This window comes from Watersipora subatra, chromosome 11 (assembly GCF_963576615.1).
Source record: "Watersipora subatra chromosome 11, tzWatSuba1.1, whole genome shotgun sequence".
NCBI classification, from domain to species: Eukaryota; Metazoa; Bryozoa; class Gymnolaemata; order Cheilostomatida; family Watersiporidae; genus Watersipora; species Watersipora subatra.
Genome location: NC_088718.1, coordinates 34,035,857 through 34,061,055, shown reverse-complemented (window position 1 = coordinate 34,061,055; position 25,199 = coordinate 34,035,857). Strand labels below are relative to the sequence as shown.

The 25,199-nt window shown below is 34.5% G+C and overlaps 1 protein-coding gene across 1 annotated transcript in view; it reads right to left on the bottom strand.

Annotated features, from left to right (window-relative positions):
- Window positions 1-24,486, bottom strand: part of LOC137408147 (uncharacterized) — a 59,773-nt gene extending 35,287 nt beyond the window's left edge. The window contains exons 1-6 of the mRNA XM_068094539.1: window positions 24,348-24,486; window positions 20,362-20,497; window positions 19,228-19,320; window positions 16,480-16,575; window positions 15,604-15,749; window positions 15,082-15,223 (exon numbers count right to left, since the gene is read on the bottom strand). Of these exons, the coding sequence (XP_067950640.1) occupies window positions 15,082-15,223; window positions 15,604-15,749; window positions 16,480-16,575; window positions 19,228-19,320; window positions 20,362-20,497 (613 nt within the window). The 5' untranslated portion in view covers window positions 24,348-24,486. The remainder of the gene's footprint in view (window positions 1-15,081; window positions 15,224-15,603; window positions 15,750-16,479; window positions 16,576-19,227; window positions 19,321-20,361; window positions 20,498-24,347) is intronic.
- Between the last annotated feature and the right edge of the window lie 713 nt (window positions 24,487-25,199).

Here is a 25,199-nt window from a genome sequence, read left to right as displayed (position 1 = left end):
TTGCTTCATAAATAGGTGTATTTATAGGCCCACAGGATAAACCCGGCAATCAGCTGAAACTTGACCACTCCGACCCATATTTCTCAGTCCATTGGTCACCTGCACCTAAATTAGGCAGGGCTAAGAATAAAGGGAGTAACAGACAGAAATTTGTGCCTGTCCCAGCAACTATAGGCAATGAATTGGTACACCACAATTAGCTCTAAAGGTTAGCTCTGAGGTTGATTAGGTAACATTGTTTTATGGACTGGCTTGATGATCTGGCCAAATACAGAGCTGAATGCAAGCTGATTATACTAATTAATCTTGGCTTCACTCACATTTCCATTGCTACATCATCCAATACGACTAATGTTGAAGTATAATCAAAATAACTATATTATAGCATTTGTAGACTCCTCCCCTCCTGATACATGGAGTTTTTAAAGAAGGTGCAAACCAACGGTGAAGGCCTCAACATCGCTTCAAAATCTTATAAATCGCACCGTCAAATACTTCAAAACCACTCCTGTCTCTTAAATAACCCATCTAAGAACTGTGGTAACTGAAGGCCAAAACTTCATGCTGGTTGCTTTCATGACACCAAGGCCAACCTTGCGGGTTTTCAAAAAGGGCACCTGGCTACATAGATGTTAATTAATATTGAGGTCAAGCCTTTTTACTTGTGGCTGCTACATGCCAAAAGACAGCGTGTGTAATAAGAAAATTGTGATAATAATTGAATTTTCGCATCTGGTTGCATTTTTTCTACAATTCATCTCAACAACTATTAGACATGGTCATGATAAAAACACTCTAAAATAATTTGAGTTATGACATACTAAACTTTGAAGTATAAAGAATTTATTGTATTATAAACATTTCCAAGTTTTCCTAATATTTTTCAGATATATGGTAAAAGTGAGAATCTTTTTGTCCCCTTGTTAATAGATGTTTGTGTGAATCCCTGTTGCTATCTTCGTTCAAATGTCATTCATGGACAAATTAAAAGTATGTTGGAAACTCATTAAATAAAAATGAGACTGTAAAAATCAACCATTTCAGTTAAGCACACATGTTTTGGCTTTATTTTAAAAATTGTAGTTTTGCAAAAATATATTTGGCATATAATTTACCAAGTTTAACTAAAAAAACCTCATAGTCTCAGATTTTGATGATTTTTTTAATATGTTGTTGCCCATATTGAAAAGCGCTTATATCCCAAATTTTGATATTCTAGGGTCATTGGTTCAGGTGCTAAGAAGATTTCAACATTGACCATTTGTAGCCCGAGTTTGAGGGCATAGCACATCTACATGTAGCTGAATTTAGACTCATATGATCTGAAGAATATACAAGTTAAATATCTAGATTTTTGTGTCTACACAAAGTTTCTATATTTACACAAACAAATAGGTTTGAAATTTTTTGGATAAATAATGGGGGAGATAACTTAAACCAAAAAGGAACGAAAATGCTATTTTAGCGACTATTCAAAAACAATTATCCCTCCTATCATATAATTTGCCTTTGTTTCTGTTATTATTTCTGAATTTCTCCATGCCTCAGCTATCCAAAACTAGTCTCATCTTCTCTGTAGATGTATCAGGTCAGCGTCTGGAAGCCATACAAGAATAAGGTCTTTGTCGAATTACTGCAAAAGGAGAGGTCAAGGTCAACCTGCGGTTTCAACAGTCGCACATTTTTCTCATGTTTTACACCAATTAGCATATGCAGATTTCATTAAAACTATCACAAGTTTGTGTTTCAGCCTGTAAAATGCTGAAAATTGAGTTACAAATGCCCTCCAAACTCCTTTAAAACTTGCCTCAATCAAATGAGGTTATCCCCCCTTGTCAAGCTTTAACTTGGCTGATTATTAGAATATTATCCTATCAAGTTCAAATATGCCGTGTAATTTTGATTTGTGATTGTGATAGAAATGAGCCTAAAATATTTTCTTAACTTACATTCCTCAATGTTATCAATTGTTGTAGCTTCAAATGCATATGCTTTGCCTGAGTTGGTGGTAGATGGCGGCGCCACAGCTAATAGAACATGCTCTTGTGGTACCCAGCAGATGTCATCTTGCTGTGGCCATGTGAAATTGTTTGTTGAGCCTTTGCACATGAATCTCACATTAACACAAACGTTCTCTCGATCATAGCCAATTGCCATCCTCATATACTATCGACCATCATATACACAGGCCAGATATTGTCCAGGTTGAGGTGTTAAGGTATTGCTGGTAACATGTGAGTCATCAGTCTTCCCAACTTTGTATTCTTGTAGCATACATTTTTCATCAACCAGTGGTGAAAGTTTGCAAACTTCAATGGCTGTTCTACTGAGCGGCTTGAAACAGTGCAAGTTCTGAAAACCAATGACTCGTTGTGCTGCCTTGAACCTTGGTTTTTAATTCGCTGCTTGTTCTGCGACTTCTTCAGTGAGTACATAAAACACCTCCACCCCAGCAATGTTTTCTCTAGCATACTTGCACAGTGGTTTAGCACTGAGCAGTCTTTCTTTTCCTGACTTAACTAACTGCTTGGAGTGACGGTGGCCAGTCTCTTGACCACCTCGCGAATCCCATCTTACGGACCTTTTTCATGTGAGATGGCAAAGAAGCTCCAAGATGCTGTAAGATTGAAATCAAGCTCATGGTAACATAAGTTGGCAAAGTTCTTGTAATTCTTGTATTGGGCGCCAGATCCATCACTGAAATAATTCACATGAGTCACTTGAGGTAGGTTTTTTTAATGAATCTGATGAGCGTTCTCTGGAATGTATGTATACAATCTAAAATGCGTTATCTGGATTTTACGCTTTGGATTGTAACCGAAAAGTGCTGCAGAAATCGTTTGCGATGTATTGGGTCACATAATCAGATTACGACTTGCCGATTAGACCAAACCAAAAGAAAACGGTAAAGTAGCAAGCATCTATATTTGATACGGTGTCTTCGGTAAAACCCGAAGTGTTTGTCATAAACCAGTTCTACGATAAGTTTTACATTGAGCTTTTTATTGGCATTTTAATTCACATGAGAACATCACGTGACAAGACAATAACCAAATATCATGTCTACGTCCAAGAAATAGAGAGATTCGAACCTACGGCAGCTTTTCGTTTTTGAGCTTTTAAGAGCTTATAATTACATTTTCACACATTTGGCACCTACACCACAACAGAGTAAGACATGGTGAATCTTCTGATACCAAATAACTGTAATGTGAATTTTGTTGCAGGTCAACCTTTAAGTCAGGAAAAGAAAGACTGCTCAGTACTGAGCAACTGTACAAGTATGCTAGGGAAAACATTGCTGGGGTGGAGGTGTTTTATGTACCCACTGATGAAGCCGCAGATTAGGCAGCGATTTTGGAGCCAAGGCTCAAATCAACACAACGAGTCATTGGTTGTCGGGAACAGCACTGGTTCAAGCCACTCAGTAGGAAAGCCATTGAAGTTTGAAAACTTTCACCACTTGTTGAAAAAAATGTATGCTACAAAGATATAAAGTTGAGAAGACTGATGACTCACATGTTACCAGCAATACCTTAACACCTCAACCTGGACAATATCTGGCCTGTATATATGATGGTCGGTAGTATATGGGGATGGCAATTGGCTATGATCAAGAGAACAATGATGTTAATGTGAGATTCATGTGCAAAGGCTCAACAAACAATTTCACATGATCAAAGCGAGAAGACATCTGCTGGGTACCACAAGAGCGGTTTTTTATTAGCAGTGGTGCCACCACCTACGACCAACTCAGGCAAAACATATGCATTTGAAGCTACAACAATTGATAACATTTAGGAATATATGTTAATAAAATAATTCAAGCTTCATTACTATCACAATCACAAACCAAAAGAAAACAGAAAATTTGATAATGAAAGGATAATAATCAGCCAAGTTAAAGCTTGACAAGCGGGATCATCTCATTTAATTAAGGCGATTTAAAAAGGTGTTTGGAGGCCATTTGAAACTCAATTTTAAGCGGTTTACAGTATGAAACACAAACTTTAGATGGTTTTAATAAAATCTGCATATGTGAATTGGTGTAAACATGAGAAAAATGTGTGACTTTGTTGAAACCACAAGTTGACCTGGACCTCAACTATTGCAGTATTTCGACTAAGACGTTAATCTTGCAGGCTTATGGCTTCTATACGCAGACCCGATGCATCTACAGAGAAGACGAGACTAGTGTTAGATAGCTGAGCCTTGGGGAAATTCAGAAATAATAACAGAAACAAAGGCAAATTATATGTTAGGAGCAATAATTGTTTTTGAATAGTCGCTAAAAAAGCATTTTTGGTCATTTTCGGTGGGAGTTATCTCCCACATTATTCTTCTGAAATTTTTCATTCGTTTGCTTGTGTAAATATACAAATTGTGTGTAAACACAAAAGAATCTATACCTCTGACTGGTATATTCTTGAATTTATAAGAGTCTAAAGTCAGCTAAATATGCTATGCCCTCAAACTCAGGCGAAAAATGGTTCAAGTTCCCCAAGTTTCATGATCAGATAACGACTAGATGATTAGACCAAGCCGAAACAAAGCTGTAAAGTAGCGAGCATCTATATTTGATATGGGTTTCTCGATAAAACCCGAAGTGTTTGTCATAAACTAATGCTACGAGAACTTTTCTATTGAGCCTTGTATTGGCCTTCAATTTCACGTGAGAACATCAGTTGTCAAAACAATAACCAAAAATGCTGGACTAGCCTACGTCAGTAAAATAAATTGATTTCAACCGGCGGCGATTAACTGTTCGATTTAGAGCTTTTAAAAATTGCAATTACATTTACACATATTTTGCACCAACGACACAGCAGAGTAAGACATGGTCAATCTTTTGATACTATACACCTGTAATGTGAATTTATTTTGTGCAAGTCAACCTTTACAGCTTTTGATTAAAAGCTCTTAAATTAAAAATTAGATTAAAATTCTTGTCATATATGTTGGATGAAATGTGGTGTACTCTTGCATGTGTGACACAATAGTTATGATATAGTTAACTAAAAAATTCACACACGTCTAAAACCATCACTTTTTGTGAGATTTGCAATGTAGCTCTCTGTTTCAAAGTTCAATGTATTACACGAGCTAATTATATTTATCAAAGCGTTTTCATAAAAAGATTAAAATGTTGATATCATCGAAAATGTTGCAACTCTTACTCACTATTTATTGAGTAGGACGTACAACTAATATTGATGTCATTATTTGGCAAATACTTCCTATAAACCTTTTAAAACCAATATTTTGAAATTGTCCATTGCATAAAGTTTTAAAAATCGTTATATAATCGTTGTAATTTCCTTCTTTTGACTTTCTGCATGTTGTTTTATGTGATTTGGCTGCAGGGATGTTTCAAAATTAAAATTGAGAATTTCTGATTGCATTGATAAAGTTCAGAAGAAAATGTTTACTCCAAAAAGATGTCAATCGTTGCACTTCCTGTTCTTCATCCAGTGATGTCATCGGCTATTGCAGCCAAGTTGCGGTATTATGCATATTTATTGACGTACATATTATTTGTGTTTGCTTATGAGTGTTTAGATGCAAATTAGAATGTAAGCCTATCCTTAGATACACCGCTATAGCCAGTTTCAAATATTATAAAGATAGTTTGATTAGAATTAGTCCCACTGGTTTGCTTTAACTACTGTATGAACACATGAGTATCCATTGATAACGTGACGGTATGTCTATTTTTATAAACAACTAGCATGACTATGGATGTAATTTTTGGAGAGGTCTGAGCACTTTTTTGTGTGAGCATTGTAACTGGAATTGAGTTTTGCTAATTTTAATCTTAAAACATCCTGTCTGTCAGAACACCAAAAACAACCAACAAAATTTTAAATGATGGAAAAACTTCAATACTTTTTGACCAACTATTTTTGAATTTGACAGGAAAAGAGGCCGTTAAGACATCGAAGCAAATGAACTATGTATTAAAATTGAGACTAAAATGTCACAAGCATCTTAATTACTGTTTAAACCGTATAATAATTGCTGACATTTCCAGAAGCACAGCAAGCGTTATATTAAAGTGTAACAGACAGCAAGGAGAACCACACGTTTTTAAAAAGCTTGCGAAAAATCATGGCAGCTTTGACTATCCATCATCAGTGGCCTCTAAGCACAAGTTGTCTTATCCTGCATATATGCACAGCTACAAGCAAGGTGCCTGGATGATTGTATTGGTAGTTCATTAGTACAGCCTTTTCATTAGCCTGTTCTCCATCAAATACAAACTCCAAGCAGTTCTACTTGTAAATGTATGAGAGTGTAAACTGATCAGTTCTTTAAAATATTTTTTACAAATGTTTGTTTGCATCTCCTTGCTGATTTTCTACTCATAGTACAAGATTGCTGGGACTGTTCTTGATCAGTGTGAAAACCTAATTTTCTCAGCTGTCGCTATCCTTGTGCTTTTCCTCTAGCTGTCTCTGGCAGTGATGTTTCATGAACGGGCTGAATTCTAAAAACTTTACCTCGGGAAATTATCAAAGCAGCAATTTATTTGTAAAAAATAATTTTTTCGTTGCAACTTTTCAATATTTACCCAGTATGAAACCTTACCTATTACACAACGTTTTTCCCAAACCTCCAACCATGGCTTAGAGCAGAAGGAGGCCCAGAATTCTTATTACAGAAAAACTGGTACCCTGTCAGTCTGGCAAGCTGAATTTGTAAAATTATTACACATAGACTATGGGCCGAGCAGGCAAAACAGTTCTAGAAATGATGTTCCTTTGGCACCCCATTTTGGTGGCATTTTCTGCAGTGATTTAGACTAATTTTGGTATGGAGAGCTCAAAACTGAAGAGTTGCCACAGCTGCCATTCCCACTTCTATGATAAATTTGATAAAAAGAATATATTAGGATTTATCTCCCCTGTAAATTAAATTATTTCCATAGAAGCGTCAGATTTGCAACTTTTTATCATAATTATTTTGCTGTAATTTAGGATGTCATTGGTGAAGTCGAAATTTATCTTCTATATATTTTCGAACATTCCATATCGTACTATTGTTACACCCACATGTAAACTATATACATGTATAAATGAATATGTACATACATGTATGTAAATAATTGTATGGTTTAATAGCTTTATTTTACAAAAACTATTCAAAACACTATAATTATGTTTTATTACCTGACACAGATGAATAATAGAAAATAATAAGATACAAGATAAGTGCATTCACTGTTTGAGCTTTGACATGATTTGTGTAGCTCACATACATGACTCTCAAAAAATTAACTTAATAAACATTGACTAGTCACTGTCTAGAAAGCTGGAAAACACTTTTAAGGAGCCTGAATGGTCTGTTTCAAATAGTGTACGCTTCAAGTTGTCTGCAATCGCTACTAGATTCACAGAACATATGCCATCAGAGACAAATAACAGCAAAATTGAGCTTGTTATGAGAAAACACTGTGAGGTGAGTGAGTATTTCAGAAGTCGACCTTCAGCAGGTAATGAAAGGACTCTGGGAATCATTTAAGTTTCAAAGCGACTTTATTCTCTCTGTGAAACCTACACACGCAGACTCTATGGCCAAGGAGATAGCACCCAGGAAAATGGTACAGACTTCAACTGACTAACAGACCGGCTGTTTGTGTCTAGGTCTAAACCAGTCAGTCCCTCCCTTCAATCGCTGAAAACCATGTGCATTGTGTCAATTATGTAGCAGCTATACATACATGTATATGGAAAGGGTCAACAACACAACTTGCCAAAGCACAATTTCCTTCTTTACATTGGTGGATACTGGGTAAGGAAAATGATGAGTATGCAGTAAAGTGTCATACCAGAATTATCGCCCCACCTGAAATTCTACAAGCTGTTCTATGGGAGTGTCAAAATCCAGGTCCCGAGGGAACTGATGTGCCAGTATCATGGCAGAGCTGCCTTACACAGAGCTTTACACATGCATGCACTGAAACAAAACTGTAGCAGGAGTAGCAGAAGATGCCGATAGTGAGGAAAATGATTAAGAACTAAACATATTGAACAAATAGTTAGGATATGCGATATTTTGAAATATCCCAGCTCGTTTTGTAAGACTGCTGATATTAGCTGTTAATAATACCACTAATAATAATGCTAATAATAATCACCAAATATTATATTCCATGATTCATCAGTTTCAGGTTATAAAACATAATTAAAGAGGTTTTGAATTTTTTGTGTAAAATAAAGCTAATAAACCATACAACTATACACACATTTACATTTACATATACGTATATAGATGTATATAGTTTACATGTGGTTGTAACAATTGTAAGATATAGAAAGTTAGAAAGTAGATAGAAGATGAATTTTGACTTCACCAATGACATCCTAAATTGCAGCAAAATAAATATTATAAAAAGTTGCAAATCTGATGGTTCTATGGAAAGAATCTTATTTACAGGGGTGATAAATCCTAAACAAAATTTTATCAAATTTTTTTCAGAATTGGGAATGACAGATGTGGCAACTGTTCAGTTTGAATTATCCATACCAAAATTAGTCTGAATCACTGCAGAAATTGCCACTGAAAGGGGGTGCCAACGGAGATGCAAGAATAAACTGCCTTGGCCCACTGCCCAACATAGCTGCAAGGTGGTTAAGCTGAGCCGTTTTTAGTGTTAGTTGTTAGTGTGCACAGCTGCTCAGCCAAAGATTTGAGTTCAATTTCCCATGCAATGTTTTTCCTAACCTCTATATCTAGCTTTAGACATATGGACAGACACTGCTATTATTTATATTATTAGTGTCATTCTAAAAACTGTCTTCACAACCGGGTGGCTGGTAGGAGGTGAGCCAAGGCCTTAGCCTGATGATTTTGACTTTAACGAGTCATTTTACTGAATAGTCTTCCTTAAAATCTGACCAGCTCCTAGCAGCACTGTTTTCTGAGTTGTTTGAAAGACTGTTGAACACTGACCTCAATGAGATATGACACAAGCTGGCTGAATAATGTATCAATCACTCCAACCACTACATACATTATATTACTTTCGGTTGAAAATTCTACAGCCTTCGATGCTCAAATCTTGCACTTTGTACATCTCCTTTATATATTTCCTTCTTCTTTTTACTCTGGCATCACATATGATGGTTATACAACTAATCTGACAATCTGTTGTTTCTTTTTTGATCAGTACTAAACCTTTCACTTTGTCATTCTCAGACACTGGCTCTACCCTATGATTATACTATTATGCTGTGTGTGGTATGTTATGCTTCTTACAGATACTCCAGTAATCTGCTGAGGCCACTTGATCAAGTCAGAGATTGTATTCAGTTTGTGCAATCTTTGAGCACTTGTTTACAATATGGCTGTTTCACCCTTTGTCTTACACAACCTGCACTTAGTTACCATTCCTGGAATTGGTTAGCAGTGCTTAGTCTTGCGCTGCTGTTATTAGACACCCTGCCTCTTTCTTAAGGCCTCTTTTTGTCATCCACTTATGTGTCCCCTACTGTCTGATTGCTTGTTTTCATTTGTTATAGTTCATTCATTAGTCTTGGTGTTCATTATCTAGCATAGCACCTTCTAGTTTTTTTTTTCTAAAATCTATCTTACATGTCTTATTCATTGTTAGTTATCAGTTTATTTAAAATATGTATATGTATGTAATATGTATTTTTTCAGACTGCGGCTTTCATACTTTACAATTATCATTGTATTGTTATTACTAATACCCATGGCAGTCCGCTGTACTTTGAGGGATGGTCATGCGTGTTGATAAAGTGCAGAGAATAATTACATCCACAATTATTCTACCCTTAAAGAAGACAGCTCATTATTGCATGTGTTAGGGTAGTCGACTCTTAAGCTGTATGCCACCAGTAGCCAAACCAATAAAAATAGTTTTTTTAATCTCTGCCCCTAGCTTCAGAGGCACAGACAAAATTGTTGTGTACTATAGAAATTATTGACTACTGTCTGCTCTGTTTGATGTTTGCCTATTAAAACCGGTAAAAAAGGAAAGCCTGAACCTGTTCTTCATTAGATGAAGTAATTCGCTTAACCACTCTCCGCTTGGTGAGGTAGCATTTTATTGACAAACATCAACGTTTTATTTAATACAAATATACAAATATAAAGTGCTAGTAGAAGCAAAAAAATGTTCTTTGTAACTATTGATTCATTGTTGTAATGATAGCCAATGAACTAAGATAAAATAACTGAATTTTTGCTGCCTTCATCAGAAAACTAGCTGCAAGCGATTCTTACAGTATGTTTGTAATAATGTAGTCAGAACAGTGTAAGCTTTTTAATTAGTGGCTTGCCTAATGGCCTGTTCATGGTTTTCCAAACACTTGTTATGAAGTCAATTAACACTTTGATGCCGTATAGGCCGTGGGCCAAGACAGTTTATCTTGCGTTTCCATTGGCACCGTTTTTCAGTGGAAATTTCTGCAGTGATTTAGACTAATTATTGTATGGATAATTCAAAGCTGAAAAAGTGCCGTAGCTGTCATTTCCACTTCTATGAGAGATCTGGCGAAAATGACATTTTAGGATTTATCTCCCCTGTAAATACGATTTCTTCCATAGAAGCATCAAATTTTCTATTTTTATCTAAATTATCTTGCAGTGATTTAGAATACCAGGGGAGAAGTCAAAATTAACATTCTATCTATTTTTGAACATTCCATATCCTACGATTGTTACATGCGCACTAAAACTATATACATGTACATATGTATATGTACATGGATATATAACTGTATAGTTTAATAGCGTCATTTTACAATACGAAATAAAACATAATAATATTTTGTTTTATAAACTGACACTGATGAATCATAACAAATAATAAAAACACATTGTGAATACTTTGTATGTGTTTGAATAATAATGTCTCTACTTTTGTAGAATATATCTTTTAAATTTATTTGGTATTATATCGTTTTTGTAATTAAGTATCAATATGTTGTTGATTTCTTAACATTAATATCAAGAGATGATTTTTTAGCGTAGTTCTGCATGATCATACTATGTTTGCATAAATGTGTTGCTGTTTGCTATTTATTTTTAGCACTGTTGTGAAGTAATAAAATACAAACTATTTTAATTGGTTTTAATGCATTTACAACTTTTTGGATAAAAATGTTAGGTAAAACAGCTGTTTTAGTACCTACCATTCAGTCCCTTCTTGCCATGACAATAACCAGTCAGCCAACATCCACATTTGCAAACTATATTTGTGGTACAATAAATAAAATGCTATGAGTTTTTTATATTGAGGAAAAGTAGCCAATTTACACATAAGTTCAAAAGATAGACCACAATCATCGAAATCAAACCATCAGTTTTAAAGGTTTATATTCAAAAAATAACTTCTTGCTAATTCAATTCATAATTGGTTTGTTTATTATTCACATCACATAACACTTGGATTTCATGCCTGATAAAAACCTGCCTATAAAAGCTCAGCTGGCAGCCATCAGTTGTGCATTTTATTGCAAAATTTGGGGTAAGGAGACTTAACTCTTAAGTGTGTAAAAATTTTACCTATGAATTCATTAATTTTGGACACATATCCTTGAGGAGACAACTCCAAGTTCAAAACTACCTCTAACGAATTTAAAAATATATCCTCGATAAGAGGCAAAAATGTTCCGCCTCCTATTATCAATTTGCTATACACATTTTAGATAATTTATATATATACGAAGGCCTCTTATTAGGGGGCCTCCCATCCTACATATTTTGAGTATATATATATATATATATATATATATATATATATATATATATATATATATATATATACATACATATATATATAGAGATATTTTTTTATATATATACATTGTATATATATACATACATATATATATACGAAGCCGAGGTACGTCACAAAGCCATTACTGAATAGAAGAGACGCCTTCGGCAGGTCCTACGGAGCCAGCTCAATGCCAAGAAATAAGTCAAGGCAATAAATACTTACGCACTGCCAGTAATAAAATATCCAGCAGGCATAATAAAGTGGACTGAGGAAGCCATCAAGGAAACAGATATAGCAACTCGTAAACTGCTGACCATGCATGGAGCACTCCACCCAGAAACTGATACTACTCGATTGTATCTCGATAGGAAAGATGGCGGTAGGACACTCAAAAGTGTACATCAGACAGTGAAGGAGGAAAAGCAATGCATCAAAGCCTATGCAGCCTCCATGGCCACTTCAGATAAATTGCTAGCTAAATTTCAATCGGCTGCTCTTACAATGGACCTTCGCCTTGATGATGAGGAAATTGACTGGCACACGAAACCTCTTCATGGTGCTTACCACCGACAAATATCTAAAGTTGGCGATCTTCACCAGACATATATGTGGCTGAACAAAGGAAACCTAATGGCCAATACAGAGTCGCTGATCATGGCAGCCCAGGAGCAAGTGCTCCCAACAAGGCAACTCCAAACAAAAATCTATCACACTAGAGACGATCCTAGATGCAGACTGTGCAAAGATGCACCTGAGACTATCCAACACATCATCAGAAGATGCAAGCAGCTAGCAGGAAATGCATACACTGAGCAGCATAATCATGTCGCAGGTGTTGTGTTTAGAAGTCTATGTGACGAGTATGGCCTTAATATACCACAACACTGGTAGAAAGCTCCTGGTAAGGTCAATGAAAATGAGCGTGCTAAGATCCTCTGAGACTTCTACATCCGGACTGACAAGCATGTCCTGGCAAACCAACCAGATATAGTGGTGGTGGACAAGGAGAACAAGAGAGCTACTATAATAGATATAGCAGTACTCAATGACTACAATATAGACAGCAAAGAAAAAGAAAAGGTAGAAAAATATTTCCCTCTTGGAGAAGAGATTGAAAAATGCTGGGATGTAAGAACAACTGTAATCCCAGTAGTCATTGGGGCACTGGGCGCAATAACACCGGCGCATAAAATGTGGCTTGCCCAAATACCAATAGCAATCAACTCAGGTGAGTTGCAGAAAAGTGCGCTACTGGGAACAGCTAAGATCTTGAGGCGAGTGCTCAAACTCCCAGGTCTCTGGTAGGAGACCCGAGTTAGAGCAGAAACTACCACCCATACGAGTTAACCGGGGTGAGGAAACAAATACATGTATATATATATATGTATAACAACCACAAAATTTGTTTTGTGCTTTTTTGTGTATATGCTATGTATATGCTTGTGATTAGTTAAATCCATAAAAGAAACTAATATGCTATAAATGGTGAAAGTTATAAAACATGTAAAATATTTTACTAAAATGGAATCACTTAACGCTATTTGTCACTGCTGAGCAGTTAAGTCTATGAATGCTCAAACTGTGTTACTTCTCTACTCTTGTTTAAATAGCACAACTCCAATTTACAACTTATAGTGATATTTTATCTATGAGTAGGTCGCAGGATTGTGTCTATTAGCAGGAGTAAGTTCATGTATAAAAGGTTAACTGCTTTTTTAGTTATATTGACATAGAGATATTGTAATTATCTGTCTTAAAGATGTGTGACGATATTTTGCTAAAGTCTGTGTGCCACGCAAAACACTTCCATGTGGCGGACACTCAGAATTTCATGAAAATGTGTAGAACGGGCAGACGTTTATGCAATATCACAAAGTAAAAGCTTTTTCGCAGAAGTTATAAATTCTACTGTTATCGCAATAAGCTAAGTGTTGTTATGGACCTACTCTTGCCAAGCAAATGGAGAAGAGACATAGTCTTTCTTTGGTGGCAGGTGTGAATAACTATGCTTTTAGAGCAAACCTGTATTCATACCACTTTTTATGAAATATAATGTGCTTGAGAAGGAAAAGTAGTGCATGTACATTCAACTGCAAGCAAACTGCTTTACATTGGCAAGAGACAATTTTGAATAACGAGCATTTCTTTTTTTAAAAAGTCTTTCAATTGGTAGCAATATGTAAGGTGCCCACTTAAGGCTCACTAACTATTGGAGTACTGAAGGTTAATAGAGCAGCATAGGAGGCCTGAACCAAGATAAAGATTAGTAATTTGAAGTTTGTAGCAAGTAGAATTCTGATAAAATCTATTGCAAATTTATAACTATACTAGCTGTTACCCGGCATTGCCCAGGTAATAAAAAAGTATTTGATCAGGAAATTGATTTGTATTTAACATATAACAACATTTGCCATTCTAATTTCTAGCTACACATCATGAGAAAAGTGTTTTGTGTAATGAGAGTTGCCTGGCAGATTGCCAATAAACATTTTTAGTAAGCTAACTAATGACAATCACTTACGCAATCACTCTGCTTAGTACGCAAAGCTGTTGGGTATTTGTTCTCATATAATGACTTGGCAAGCTTGCAACTTAATATTGCTGGCTTAATGGGTACGGGGTTGGACTGGTACATGGTAGGGCTGAGATCAATTCTTCTTTGATACGGAATCTTTATTCCAAGGTTTTAATAGATATAGCCGGAGGGACACGCATACACACATACACACGCGTACACACGGGTACATGCGCGCATACACGAATGCACACACGCGCACACGCGCACACTTACTTTGAAAATTATATACATAGACTGCAAATCTAAAATCTATAGTTCTAATGAAATCTATTTAACTTTTGCTAATCTTTAGAACAATTAAAACCGAGTCTATTTGTCCAAAGCCACGGTTTGTGCTTGGAAAAAATATTTTCACCAATCAGGATTTGAACTTACATCTACTGGCTTGGTGTATCAAAATGCTTTTTACTACACCAATAGTCAGCCTCCTAAATTCTAGAACTATTGTGTACATGATTATTCTCCGTGCTTTATTAGCATACATGAAATCTCTCAAAGTAAGTCGGGCTGCCAGAGTAAACTCGTTTGAAAAAGCAGCTCACCTGAAAGGTTGGAAATTAATAATAAATTAAAGCTTCTAAGTAAAGGCTTTGTGAACTTTGTAAAAAGTACATTTACTTATTTACTCGGGTAAGTCACTCAGTTTAATGATGTGACAAGCAGAAATTCAAATCATCATTTTACTTTTGCAATTGAGACGATTTTAACTTTGTAACACTTTTTTCCGTTTTTACCACAAAATAGTCTAATTTACCTATATCACTGTTTAGAGCAATAACAGACTTGTTCACCAGGTTCCTTGAAGCATAGAGAAAAAAGTCTGCCATATGTAGTAGTTGCTTGTACTTGACCGGCGCTAGCTTATGACTGTCACTCAAGTTGGCAGCCAATATCAGCTAAAATGTAGAGAAAAACATTGCCTTAAAGCTAAAGCAAAAACGATGCACCACCAACAAGAGAAAAAAGTAATATAAGGCAAAACCTAAAGAGAAAAGTGGATTGAGAATAAAAAGGAATTCAAAGCTACAACAAAATTGAATATGAAGATATTAAGTGAAATAAATTAAACAATAATATAAGCAGTAGATGTATATGTATAAGAAAATATGTATAAGAAGTAGAAAAAGGGAGCAGTAAGTGTGAATGAAGAGACAAGAAATGAGCCAAGTATAAACAGCTAGAAAAGTGTTTCACTACTACAGTGCATAAAATAACCTGCAAAAGGTCATAGAAATGAGGTTGACTCCAATGCAAGCAAGAGAAAAAAGACGATTACCTTGAGATCATCTTCTCGCACGTAGAACAAATGTATTTTGTGAACACAGGCATGATTGAGATTAGACTGCAGTACTTTCAAATACTCTCTGTTTCGTCCTTCAAGCTGATTAAGAGAAAAGTTTGTATATTGCTTCTGGGATTGCACTGTAAAGTAGTGAAACATCAATTTAACAGGTAAAATGGGTTTCAAGTTGTATGGCATAGTTAAATTATTATGTATTATTAGTAATGAAATTAAATTATAGCTAATAAATTTATGCATAATAAGTAAAACATGATGGTTTTTGTTCTTAAAATAGATGATAAAAAGTTTATAAAAGTATAAAAAAATATATATAAAAATTATAAAAAGATTATAAAAGTTTTATCTGTTACAAAAACACGAACAAATAGGAGTAATTAAGTAAGGTATAAGAGTATTAAATACTCTAGTGTAACAAATAAATTGCTATTAAGGAGAAGCTGAAACAAAAGATGCACACTACTGTAATCTTTACAACAATCTTTACTATAATAAGAGCCGCGTTGGTTAAATCCATTTGTTTGAAGCCATGTTAAGAGCGCTTGGCAAAAAAGATTGAACCGCACTGGAATTGAACCCAGATATTTAGTTTCTCTGCTAAACATGCCACTAGTTTCCTTACTGGTCCACATTAAAGAACAATTATGCACATAGCTACTACACATGAGGATCTTCACAGCACACAGGACTGCCAGCGCGGTAGTTTTATTTAATAGTTGTTGTCGGAAATGTTATTGAAAGTTTGTGATGCTTGAAAATATGAATGATGATATGAATTTACTGATTTCATAAAAAACCCAGTTTTGTTTCAAATAGTCTAGTATGAATAAAACTACAGCAATAAAAACTTACCACTAAAAAATATAGTGAGGAGGTGAAAATGTTGACAGCGTAAGGATTTACTATCGGTAGCCAAAACCTTGCTAGGCATGGTGGTTCCATCAAAACCTACAATAACGAAAATTTTATTTGAAAAGGCAATCTCTGTATGAACTTGAATGAAGTTGTATTTTACTTGTTTAAACTTTTTGAACCAAATCTCCTTGACGAATTTAGAACACAGGAAAGAAATCTAAAATGTTTTATTACAACCATAAAGATAAGCAGTCGACAGAAGTGGCTTCAACAGAAGTGGCTTCGACAGAAGTAGTTGGATTTTTAATTCTTATCTTTTTGTATTTTTTTCAACTACATTTATTGAAATTGTTCTACTTTTGATTTTTCCAATTGTAGGTGTCGCCACCAAAAATGGTATATGTCAGTACAGAATATACCGTGACCATTTGCTCATGAAATTTAGCGCAAGAGCAATTGTGGTTGGACACCCTTTCTAACACTACCAATGGTTCTTCTGGGATTCTAACCACTGACATACTGATTGCATGTCAACTCACTAAGCACAGAACTACGGTGGCTCCTTCATAAACTATCAAAATTGTGCTAGAAAAGTTTTTAATAGCGCAAATGTGAAATACTATTAGGTTAAAAGCTGTTAGAGTTGTCTTATTTTGGCTGCAGTCTGCAGTTGGAGTAGACAGAACTTTGACCTAGAAAACTAGTGTTCGCCCGCAACTTTGATAGGCATTAAATTGTCTAACTTTCTTTGACTAATAACAATAATCAATCATTCTCTTATTAGCATGCTAGGCATGATGAGGCTAGCTAGAACAGGCTACCAGCATGCTAGGAATGATGAGGCCAGCTAGAGTAGGCTACCATGCATCGTCTAGCCGTTAAGCTATTCAAAATGGCAATACTTATTACCATAATCTCTCTATCTCCCTTAGAATGATTGATGAGCAATACACCCAACACCTTAGTAAGAACGATAGAAGACTATGAGCTTAGCTTCTGCAGAGAACTAGTCTGATTCAAATTTATCTCTGTTATGTTGGATGCCTTACCCTTAAGTATAAACAAAGAGCATATCTACAATCTGACTTCACGGGCATGCATAACGGAAAGTGCCAAAAAGAACTATAGCTTTTAGTGCTGCAATACATGCATTACAAGTTTGATTTAAAATCCCCGTCTCAAAAAATTTAAAAATGAACTTGAACAAAATTTCTAGTAGGTTTTATCAGAAAGTATCAGTATTTTTCTATCATTGGCTATTGTTTTTGATGTTTGCAGTAGTCAGACTTCAATGATATTTCGAGAAGAAAATCGACAAAACTTGATCACAGTTAAAGTGCTCAGATCGAGCAAAATTGAGTGTGGGCGCGTGGGCGTGTGGGTGTAAAAATAAGTGAAAGCATGGTTCCTACTTGTTAAGGCATGATGAGGCCCACACGCGCAGTAGCACTGCAACTAGTTGAGGCGCTGGGCCCACAGGAGTTGGCATACTCGAATAGTCGGTCTAGATTAATCTAGGCTTAGCGAATGGCTTTTAACATCAACTCTAAAACTAGAAAATGCAGAGGTTTTGCTTAAGTCAAACGGAAGACTGTGCCATTGTGATGGTACTCTGTATTCGATTGTCTTTTGAAGGGAAGCAGTATAAGTTAATGGTAAATGTAGATTGGTTTCTAAAAATCTACAGTTATATTATTAATTTCTTGTTTAGTTTTTTATCACTTGAACAAAATATTGTATGAGCTGTCAAAAGAATTTTATACTGCTTAAGTTTATCAACAGGCAACACAAATAGTTGAACAAACAGGGACCGGGATGGAGTCAGTAGTGGTTTATTAAAGATATTGCGCATTAGATGTTTTTGTGATATTAGTAGTTTTTTTAAATAACCGAATGAAGTATTTCCTCATGACTTCAGACAGTGAATACTTTTATAGTTAATAGTCGAGTTGTATACTAGTTTTATAACACTTCTGGGTGAAAATTTAGAACATTTACTAATCTTGCTTGACATACAAGTAGATCCTATCCACTTGTTTAGCTCATTGATGTGCATATCTATGATATGCACATAAATGAGCTGTGCATATCATAGATAGATAGATATCTGCGCTCATTTATACTAGGTATCTGTCCAAATGAATTCATAATTTAATTGAAGATGCCTCTTTTAACTCCGAATCAATTAATTTTATTGGTTTTTTTAATTTAGTTTTCTTTTGTTAATTTCTCATTAAACTATATCTTGTTTTGTCCATGTTTACAGTTAATTTATTTGTATTACACCGCTGTTCAATTTTTAACAGTTCATTATTAACTATATCATTGTCATTATTTAAATTGCTAGACTCAAACAATAAATTTGTATCGTCAGCATATAGAATAGGTTTTAAATGATTAGTAAATGACTCAAAATGATGAAATATATTTTTTGCCAAGTTCACGGATATATGATCTATACATGACTCACTTTGAGTAGGAATATTAATTAAACTATGATAATTTGTCCTTGCAAGAATACTTTTATATTTATTGCTAGCCTCAGTTTTGTTTAGCATGTTGATATTTATGTCACCCGTGAATACATGAAAGTTGAAGGCTTTTGTTGCGTAAAGATACTGATCTAGGTCATTTAGAATTCATATATATTTGACCTTGGTTGACAGTAGACTACTGTGATAACAAGACCACCTTCTAATTCACTAAAGATTTTGCCATGTAACCTGATAGCCAATGACTCAGTACCAGATTTGCCAACCGGTTCTGTCTCAACACTTTTCGCCATGCCACCAGACACGTAGGCTCCAATACCACCGCCCCGACTGTATCTTTGTTTTCCTAAAAGTACAACCAGCAAGAGAAAAGTAATGGTGTTCATACTCATACATAAAGGTTATGACCTGTGATTATGATGCTTATAAATGCAAGACAGACAGAATAGAAAAGAGTAACCCTTCAACTTGAACGCAATAGCTGATATTAACTATAGCAGCGATAACAACTAGTGACATCATTTTGCAAGTATTTTTTTTTTCAGCGTTTCAATCGCAATCAAATTTTATGTATTTTTATCTTGAAACATCCTGGGAATCAGATCATTTTTAGCAACAAAATACTTACAAATAATATGGATGATTTTTGATAAAATCTACTAGACTTTGTATAAGTTCATTTTTAACAGAATTCAATTTTCTTTTTCTTTTTATAACCTCAACATTCAGGCGATATCTATTTTCCTGTTTAAACTGAGAGTCTTCAATTCTGTTTAAAATTCTACATTAATTCCCAGAAGCATTGCAGTATTTATACTTCATAGAATATATCTTTGAAAGCTACAGCCTCTACCTACTGTATGCTATTAGCTGATGGTCTCAAAGTGTTGTAACATTTTACAGGTCACTTCAGTCTAACTGGTTACTGCTGTCAAGATGACAACTCTGCATCAGAACACTGCGGGCCCAACTACTATTTACCTGCTGAAGGTTACTATACTTAGGCCATACAGCCGGAAGCATCTAGCAATGTGTAGTCTGTATGATCATTTGCATATGTCAATTAAAAGTTGACAGCATAGACTAACAAAGCTCCAAATCCAATGGGAATGAATATGGTAAACATTCAGTTTACTGCTATGCATGTACTATTCGCTTGAAAAAACCAACCATAATCAAATGCTGTCTGTACCGTATTGTACTTTTTTGATTCTCAAGCAAAATTGTTATTGAAAAACTCCTCTGCAACTTTTACATAATCCAAACATAAATTTAAACTCCGTCAAGGGTATAGTGAGGGTTTGGATAGCAGGAAATCATATTTACTTTTGATATATAAAGACGGGTTGCCACCATGCTTTGAAGTGATGATACTACTAGTTCATACCTGCTTTTATAATGCCTTTGGTTGTTGGGATGGAGGGATAAATAAAGTAGAGAGCTATTGAAAATCCCAGAAGGAAGATTAGAAGGCTCTTGTGAGTACGTGTCAGCGCCTGTACTTTAAGACCAGTAACCACCATCTAAAATCATAAAAACTAGATTAATATGCTTACTCATTCAGTGCCATTGTATTCTTATTTAGAAGAGACGCTGTGTTTACCAAATTTGAACGTTATATTATATGCGGTGCCGATTGTAATTATAGTGCCACCTAGATTTTCTGTATTTATAGTCAGCTTCCTACGTAAACTAACTTACAAGAAACTTGCTTTGTAGACACTTTGCCTGCCAGGAAAATAATTATCAAGAGATATAATTGATTTATTGGTCACCCATTTTATCTTAGCCTGGGATTGTTAATAAGAGCTAGCCAACTAAATATTAAGGCATTAATAGGTCACCAATTTACTTTCATATAGACGTATATATATGCTCAAAGTCCATGTTAAATTTGGCCAATTTTGTTGACTAATGTAAACTCAGTGTTTATTAGATTTTTTCATAATGTGGATATACTACTACATGTTACACACAGACTACTACTACTACTACTACTACTACTACTACTACTACTACTACTACTACTACTACTATTACTACTACTACCACTACTACTACTACTACTACTACTACTACTACTACTACTACTACCACTACTACTACTACTACTACTACTACTACTACTACTACTACTACTACTGCTGCTACTACTACTACTAGTGCCCTACTACTACTATACTACTACTACTAATACTACTACTACTACTGCTATTACTACTACTACTACTAATACTACTACTACTACTGCTATTACTACTACTACTACTAATACTACTATTACTACTACTACTACTACTACTACTACTGCTACTACTACTAATACTACTATTATTGCAACTACTACTACTACTACGACTACTACTACTACTACTATTACTACTACTGCTACTACTACTAATACTACTATTATTGCAACTACTACTACGACTACTACTACTACTACTATTACTACTACTGCTACTACTAATACTGCTACAACTATTGCTACAACTATTATTACTACTGTTACTTCTACTATTACTAATACTACTGTGACTACTGATAAAGGCAAAGAAAAGTAATATTTGTTGATATTTAATAGTTTTTATGTGTAGAGAATCCTTAGTGTTTCATCGATGTGCATATTTGCATCATTAATCTAATGAATACTTCATAAAATATAAACTAATAATAAATAGCATGTATATTTTAAGTTGTCCTATAATTATAACTATCATGGTTTTTAGCATTAAATGCTTATATTACTTCTTTGTTGGTAGTGATTAACCCCATTGCTCAAATTAATAAAATAAGTTTGAGAACCATCTCTAGTACTCAGCTCTAAAACTTTTTGTTAAAAATGTAAAATATTATTCTAAGAAAGAAATCAAACAGAGAACTTTAAAATGATGTAAACATGGAATGGATACGTTGGTAATAGCATAGTATTAGCAACGACAAAGAATACTGAAATTAGCCTACTTAATGGAAGAAAGAATCCTTTGTTGATTGAAACAAGTATACTTCAACATATGAGTGTCTCAACATATGAGAAATTCAAGGTACGAGGGAAATTCCGAGCCAAATTTGAGATATGAGCATACGAACCAGCTTTCGATGCTGCTTCTAAGTGGCTGGACAATGCTGAGCTTTTTTTTCGTCAAATCAAAAAGGATTTAAAAAAGTTGGCTAAAGTGAAAGCAAAATCTGAGTCTCAAATCCGCAATTGAGCCTGAATGCTTTGCATTCACACTCTCTTTCAGCTCAAGTTCATGTTTAGCTATAAAAGCATCACAAAGTGTAGTGTACCAAACATATTACCATCAAGTCACTTTCACACCACCATTAGCTCAGAGCATCAACCATAAACCACCACCAGCATAAAATCACTTTACACTGCCATTAGCCGCTACCGTCTGTGTCGAAGATAAAAATTTCAAGCAGTATTGTAAATAATAATGTTAAATTTTACTGCAAATCATAACCACTAACTAGGTATTTATTACTTTGTGAGTGTAGACAATGAATATGAACAATTAAAAATGCATTTTTCTAAAGTAATATTCTGCTTTAGATGTTTTTAGAGAGTAGTATTTTGGTATCAATTTGAATTTTTTATTTTATACGTGAACCATTGATTTGAGATATGAATTGACATACGATCTCTGTTCTCCAACGCACTAAACTTGTATGTTGAGGTATGACTGTACTTTTTTGGGGTATGATGTATCTTCACCGTCTAGTTGTTATTTAGAGAGTAATTTATTATATATTTTTATAGTTGATTATTTCAGTACTATGAACATTAGGCTCTTATACACTACAAATTTTGTTAACATGTTAACTAGCAACACGTTAAATATTATGTGTTGCTAGTTGACATGTTGACCTGTTAACGAGCTCTATTAACAACCAACAAACTACTAAAGTTTATTTTTATTCTAATAATATCAATTTATCACCAATAGTAGTTCATTCTTCTAATGTAATTAAATCCATTTTAGATATTAATGGCCGCTTGGCTTTTTCAAGTTTTTAAAACTAATTAAACTCTTAATATGAATGTATCCATGAATGTATCTATGAATGTATCCATGAATGTATGCATCCTAGATATAACAGACAAAGAACTTCACTATCTTGTTAAATTATTAAACTTATAAAAATATAGGGTTAGTCAAAGCAAACATTCAAAAAGATAAAAGTAACTTAAGATAAAATAAAGTAATTTTTGTTACCATCAGACGTCTTGCAGCCAAGTAGTATATTTTCTCTGTACAAAACTTACTTATGAGTTAAGAGCGTACTAATTTACTAACAGAAAATGATGTTTGTACTCCTGCAAAACAATTACTTGAAAACTTATGTCAAAACTGTTTATAAGCTATGGGAGGCTGCTGAATTTCTGATTTTATACAAAGTTAAGAGTTGGCACAAACAGTAAACTGCCACAAAAGTAACAAGTAAATAGTATTGCCAACATTTAACCAAACAATCTTTCACAGGGCAGCTTAATTTATCAAGTTATAACTTGTTATTATGAGATACCGTATCTCATAGCTAAATAGTATATTTGTTCAATATGAGACACACCAAGTAGTTAGCAGTTGATTGATGTAAAAGCAGACAATCATGTGATGATGTCTGTACTCGGAGTAGTTACTTCCCATTTATTAAGATATTGCTTTAAAAATTAAGTTAATGACGCTTTTCAACTGAGGTGGGCTCAAATGTTTGTGTAAAGCTTTCAACATTTTGCAAAATTTCCCTCAAAATATTCTATTTGACCCGTTAAGTTCTTTCCTAAAACAATGGCTGAATGTTTAAAAGACTACAAATTTTATAGCTCTTAATAAAGATGTATGCATTTGTGTTCAATTCGGCTATTTCAGAGTGTCACGACATTGTTCAATTTTGCTTTATAATGCCAGTGTTTTGACAGATAAGTGCAAGCAAGTCTCTTGAAAAAGAACTACATCATAATAAGTGATCAAAGTTTTAAATTCGTTTGCTGAATGCATTAACTAATGAAGGGATCTTTAATACTTTTGAAACTCTCCATTGAAAATTGCTGAAGCTATGTTGAAATTTGAATCAATATTTCAGTACACTACCGGTCTTAAAACTACTGATATGCTATGTCAGTCAAGCATAAAATATTATTTTTTATGGCATTTTTTTATTTGTTCAAATGACTTGAAAAGAATATAAGGAACTATTTTAAGGAAATTAATTGAAATCTGTAGCTCCAATAAATCTATTATATATTGAGACAGAAAAGAGGTTTTGACCTGATCATTAGGATTTTGAGTTTATATCATAACAACTAATCTAATTTCATTTGTTAGCAAGCTAGCTGACCTATTCTCTAATCGAGGATAGTGCACTCACCTTGGTTTAACAGAGCTGGTTACTTGTACTAAAGACTATATATTGATTGATTTCTCTGTATTGCATTCATGAACTCGTAATGTGTTTACAGCAGAAGTCGTTATACGCTAATACTACTGCAAGGGACAGGCTGCAGAACATTAGTCATGGCTTATGCTTGTGTAGCTCTTCCAAGGCGTGGTTTGTTATCCGCTCTGCTGCATCCCCAGCGATGCATGTAAAAATTGGTGAACTTTACAAACTTCACGTTTAAACTTCAACTTCTATGTTTAAATGAGCTGTTTCTAGTGAACAAACGAACCAAACATAGTGAATGGCTTATTAGAGACATTTCAATGATAAAGATGATTGGTGTTTACTGGTACATTGAGAGTCATAATTGGAGTTGTATTCAAACATCTGTCTATCTAAACTTTTAAAAACTGCTTGAACAAGTTATTATATATTATAGTGTTATCCCCCTGCCACGTTTCCATAAAATTTTGCTATAAGTTTGCTAGATTTTGCAGAAAAACTAAAACAGGTAATGGCAACTTTGAGCTTCAGTACAAAGTCATATTTCTTTTTTGCAGTTAAAGACATATTATTTCTATATTTGTTAAGTTGATTGTCATCTTTTTATGCTGAACCTAGTATATTAGCTCAACAATGTGTCGTTATAAATGTGAAGTTTTAGCTAGATAGCAAAGGAGACTAAACAGTAAGGCTAATGAGCTTTTGATTTATATCTCACAGCGACATAGTCAAGTTATAATTGAGGGGTGACGTAAAGGAAAACCACTGATAAATAATGAATGCATTTTACAAGGTACCAGCATCGTGTGGGTTATCAAAATTACCTCACAGATAATT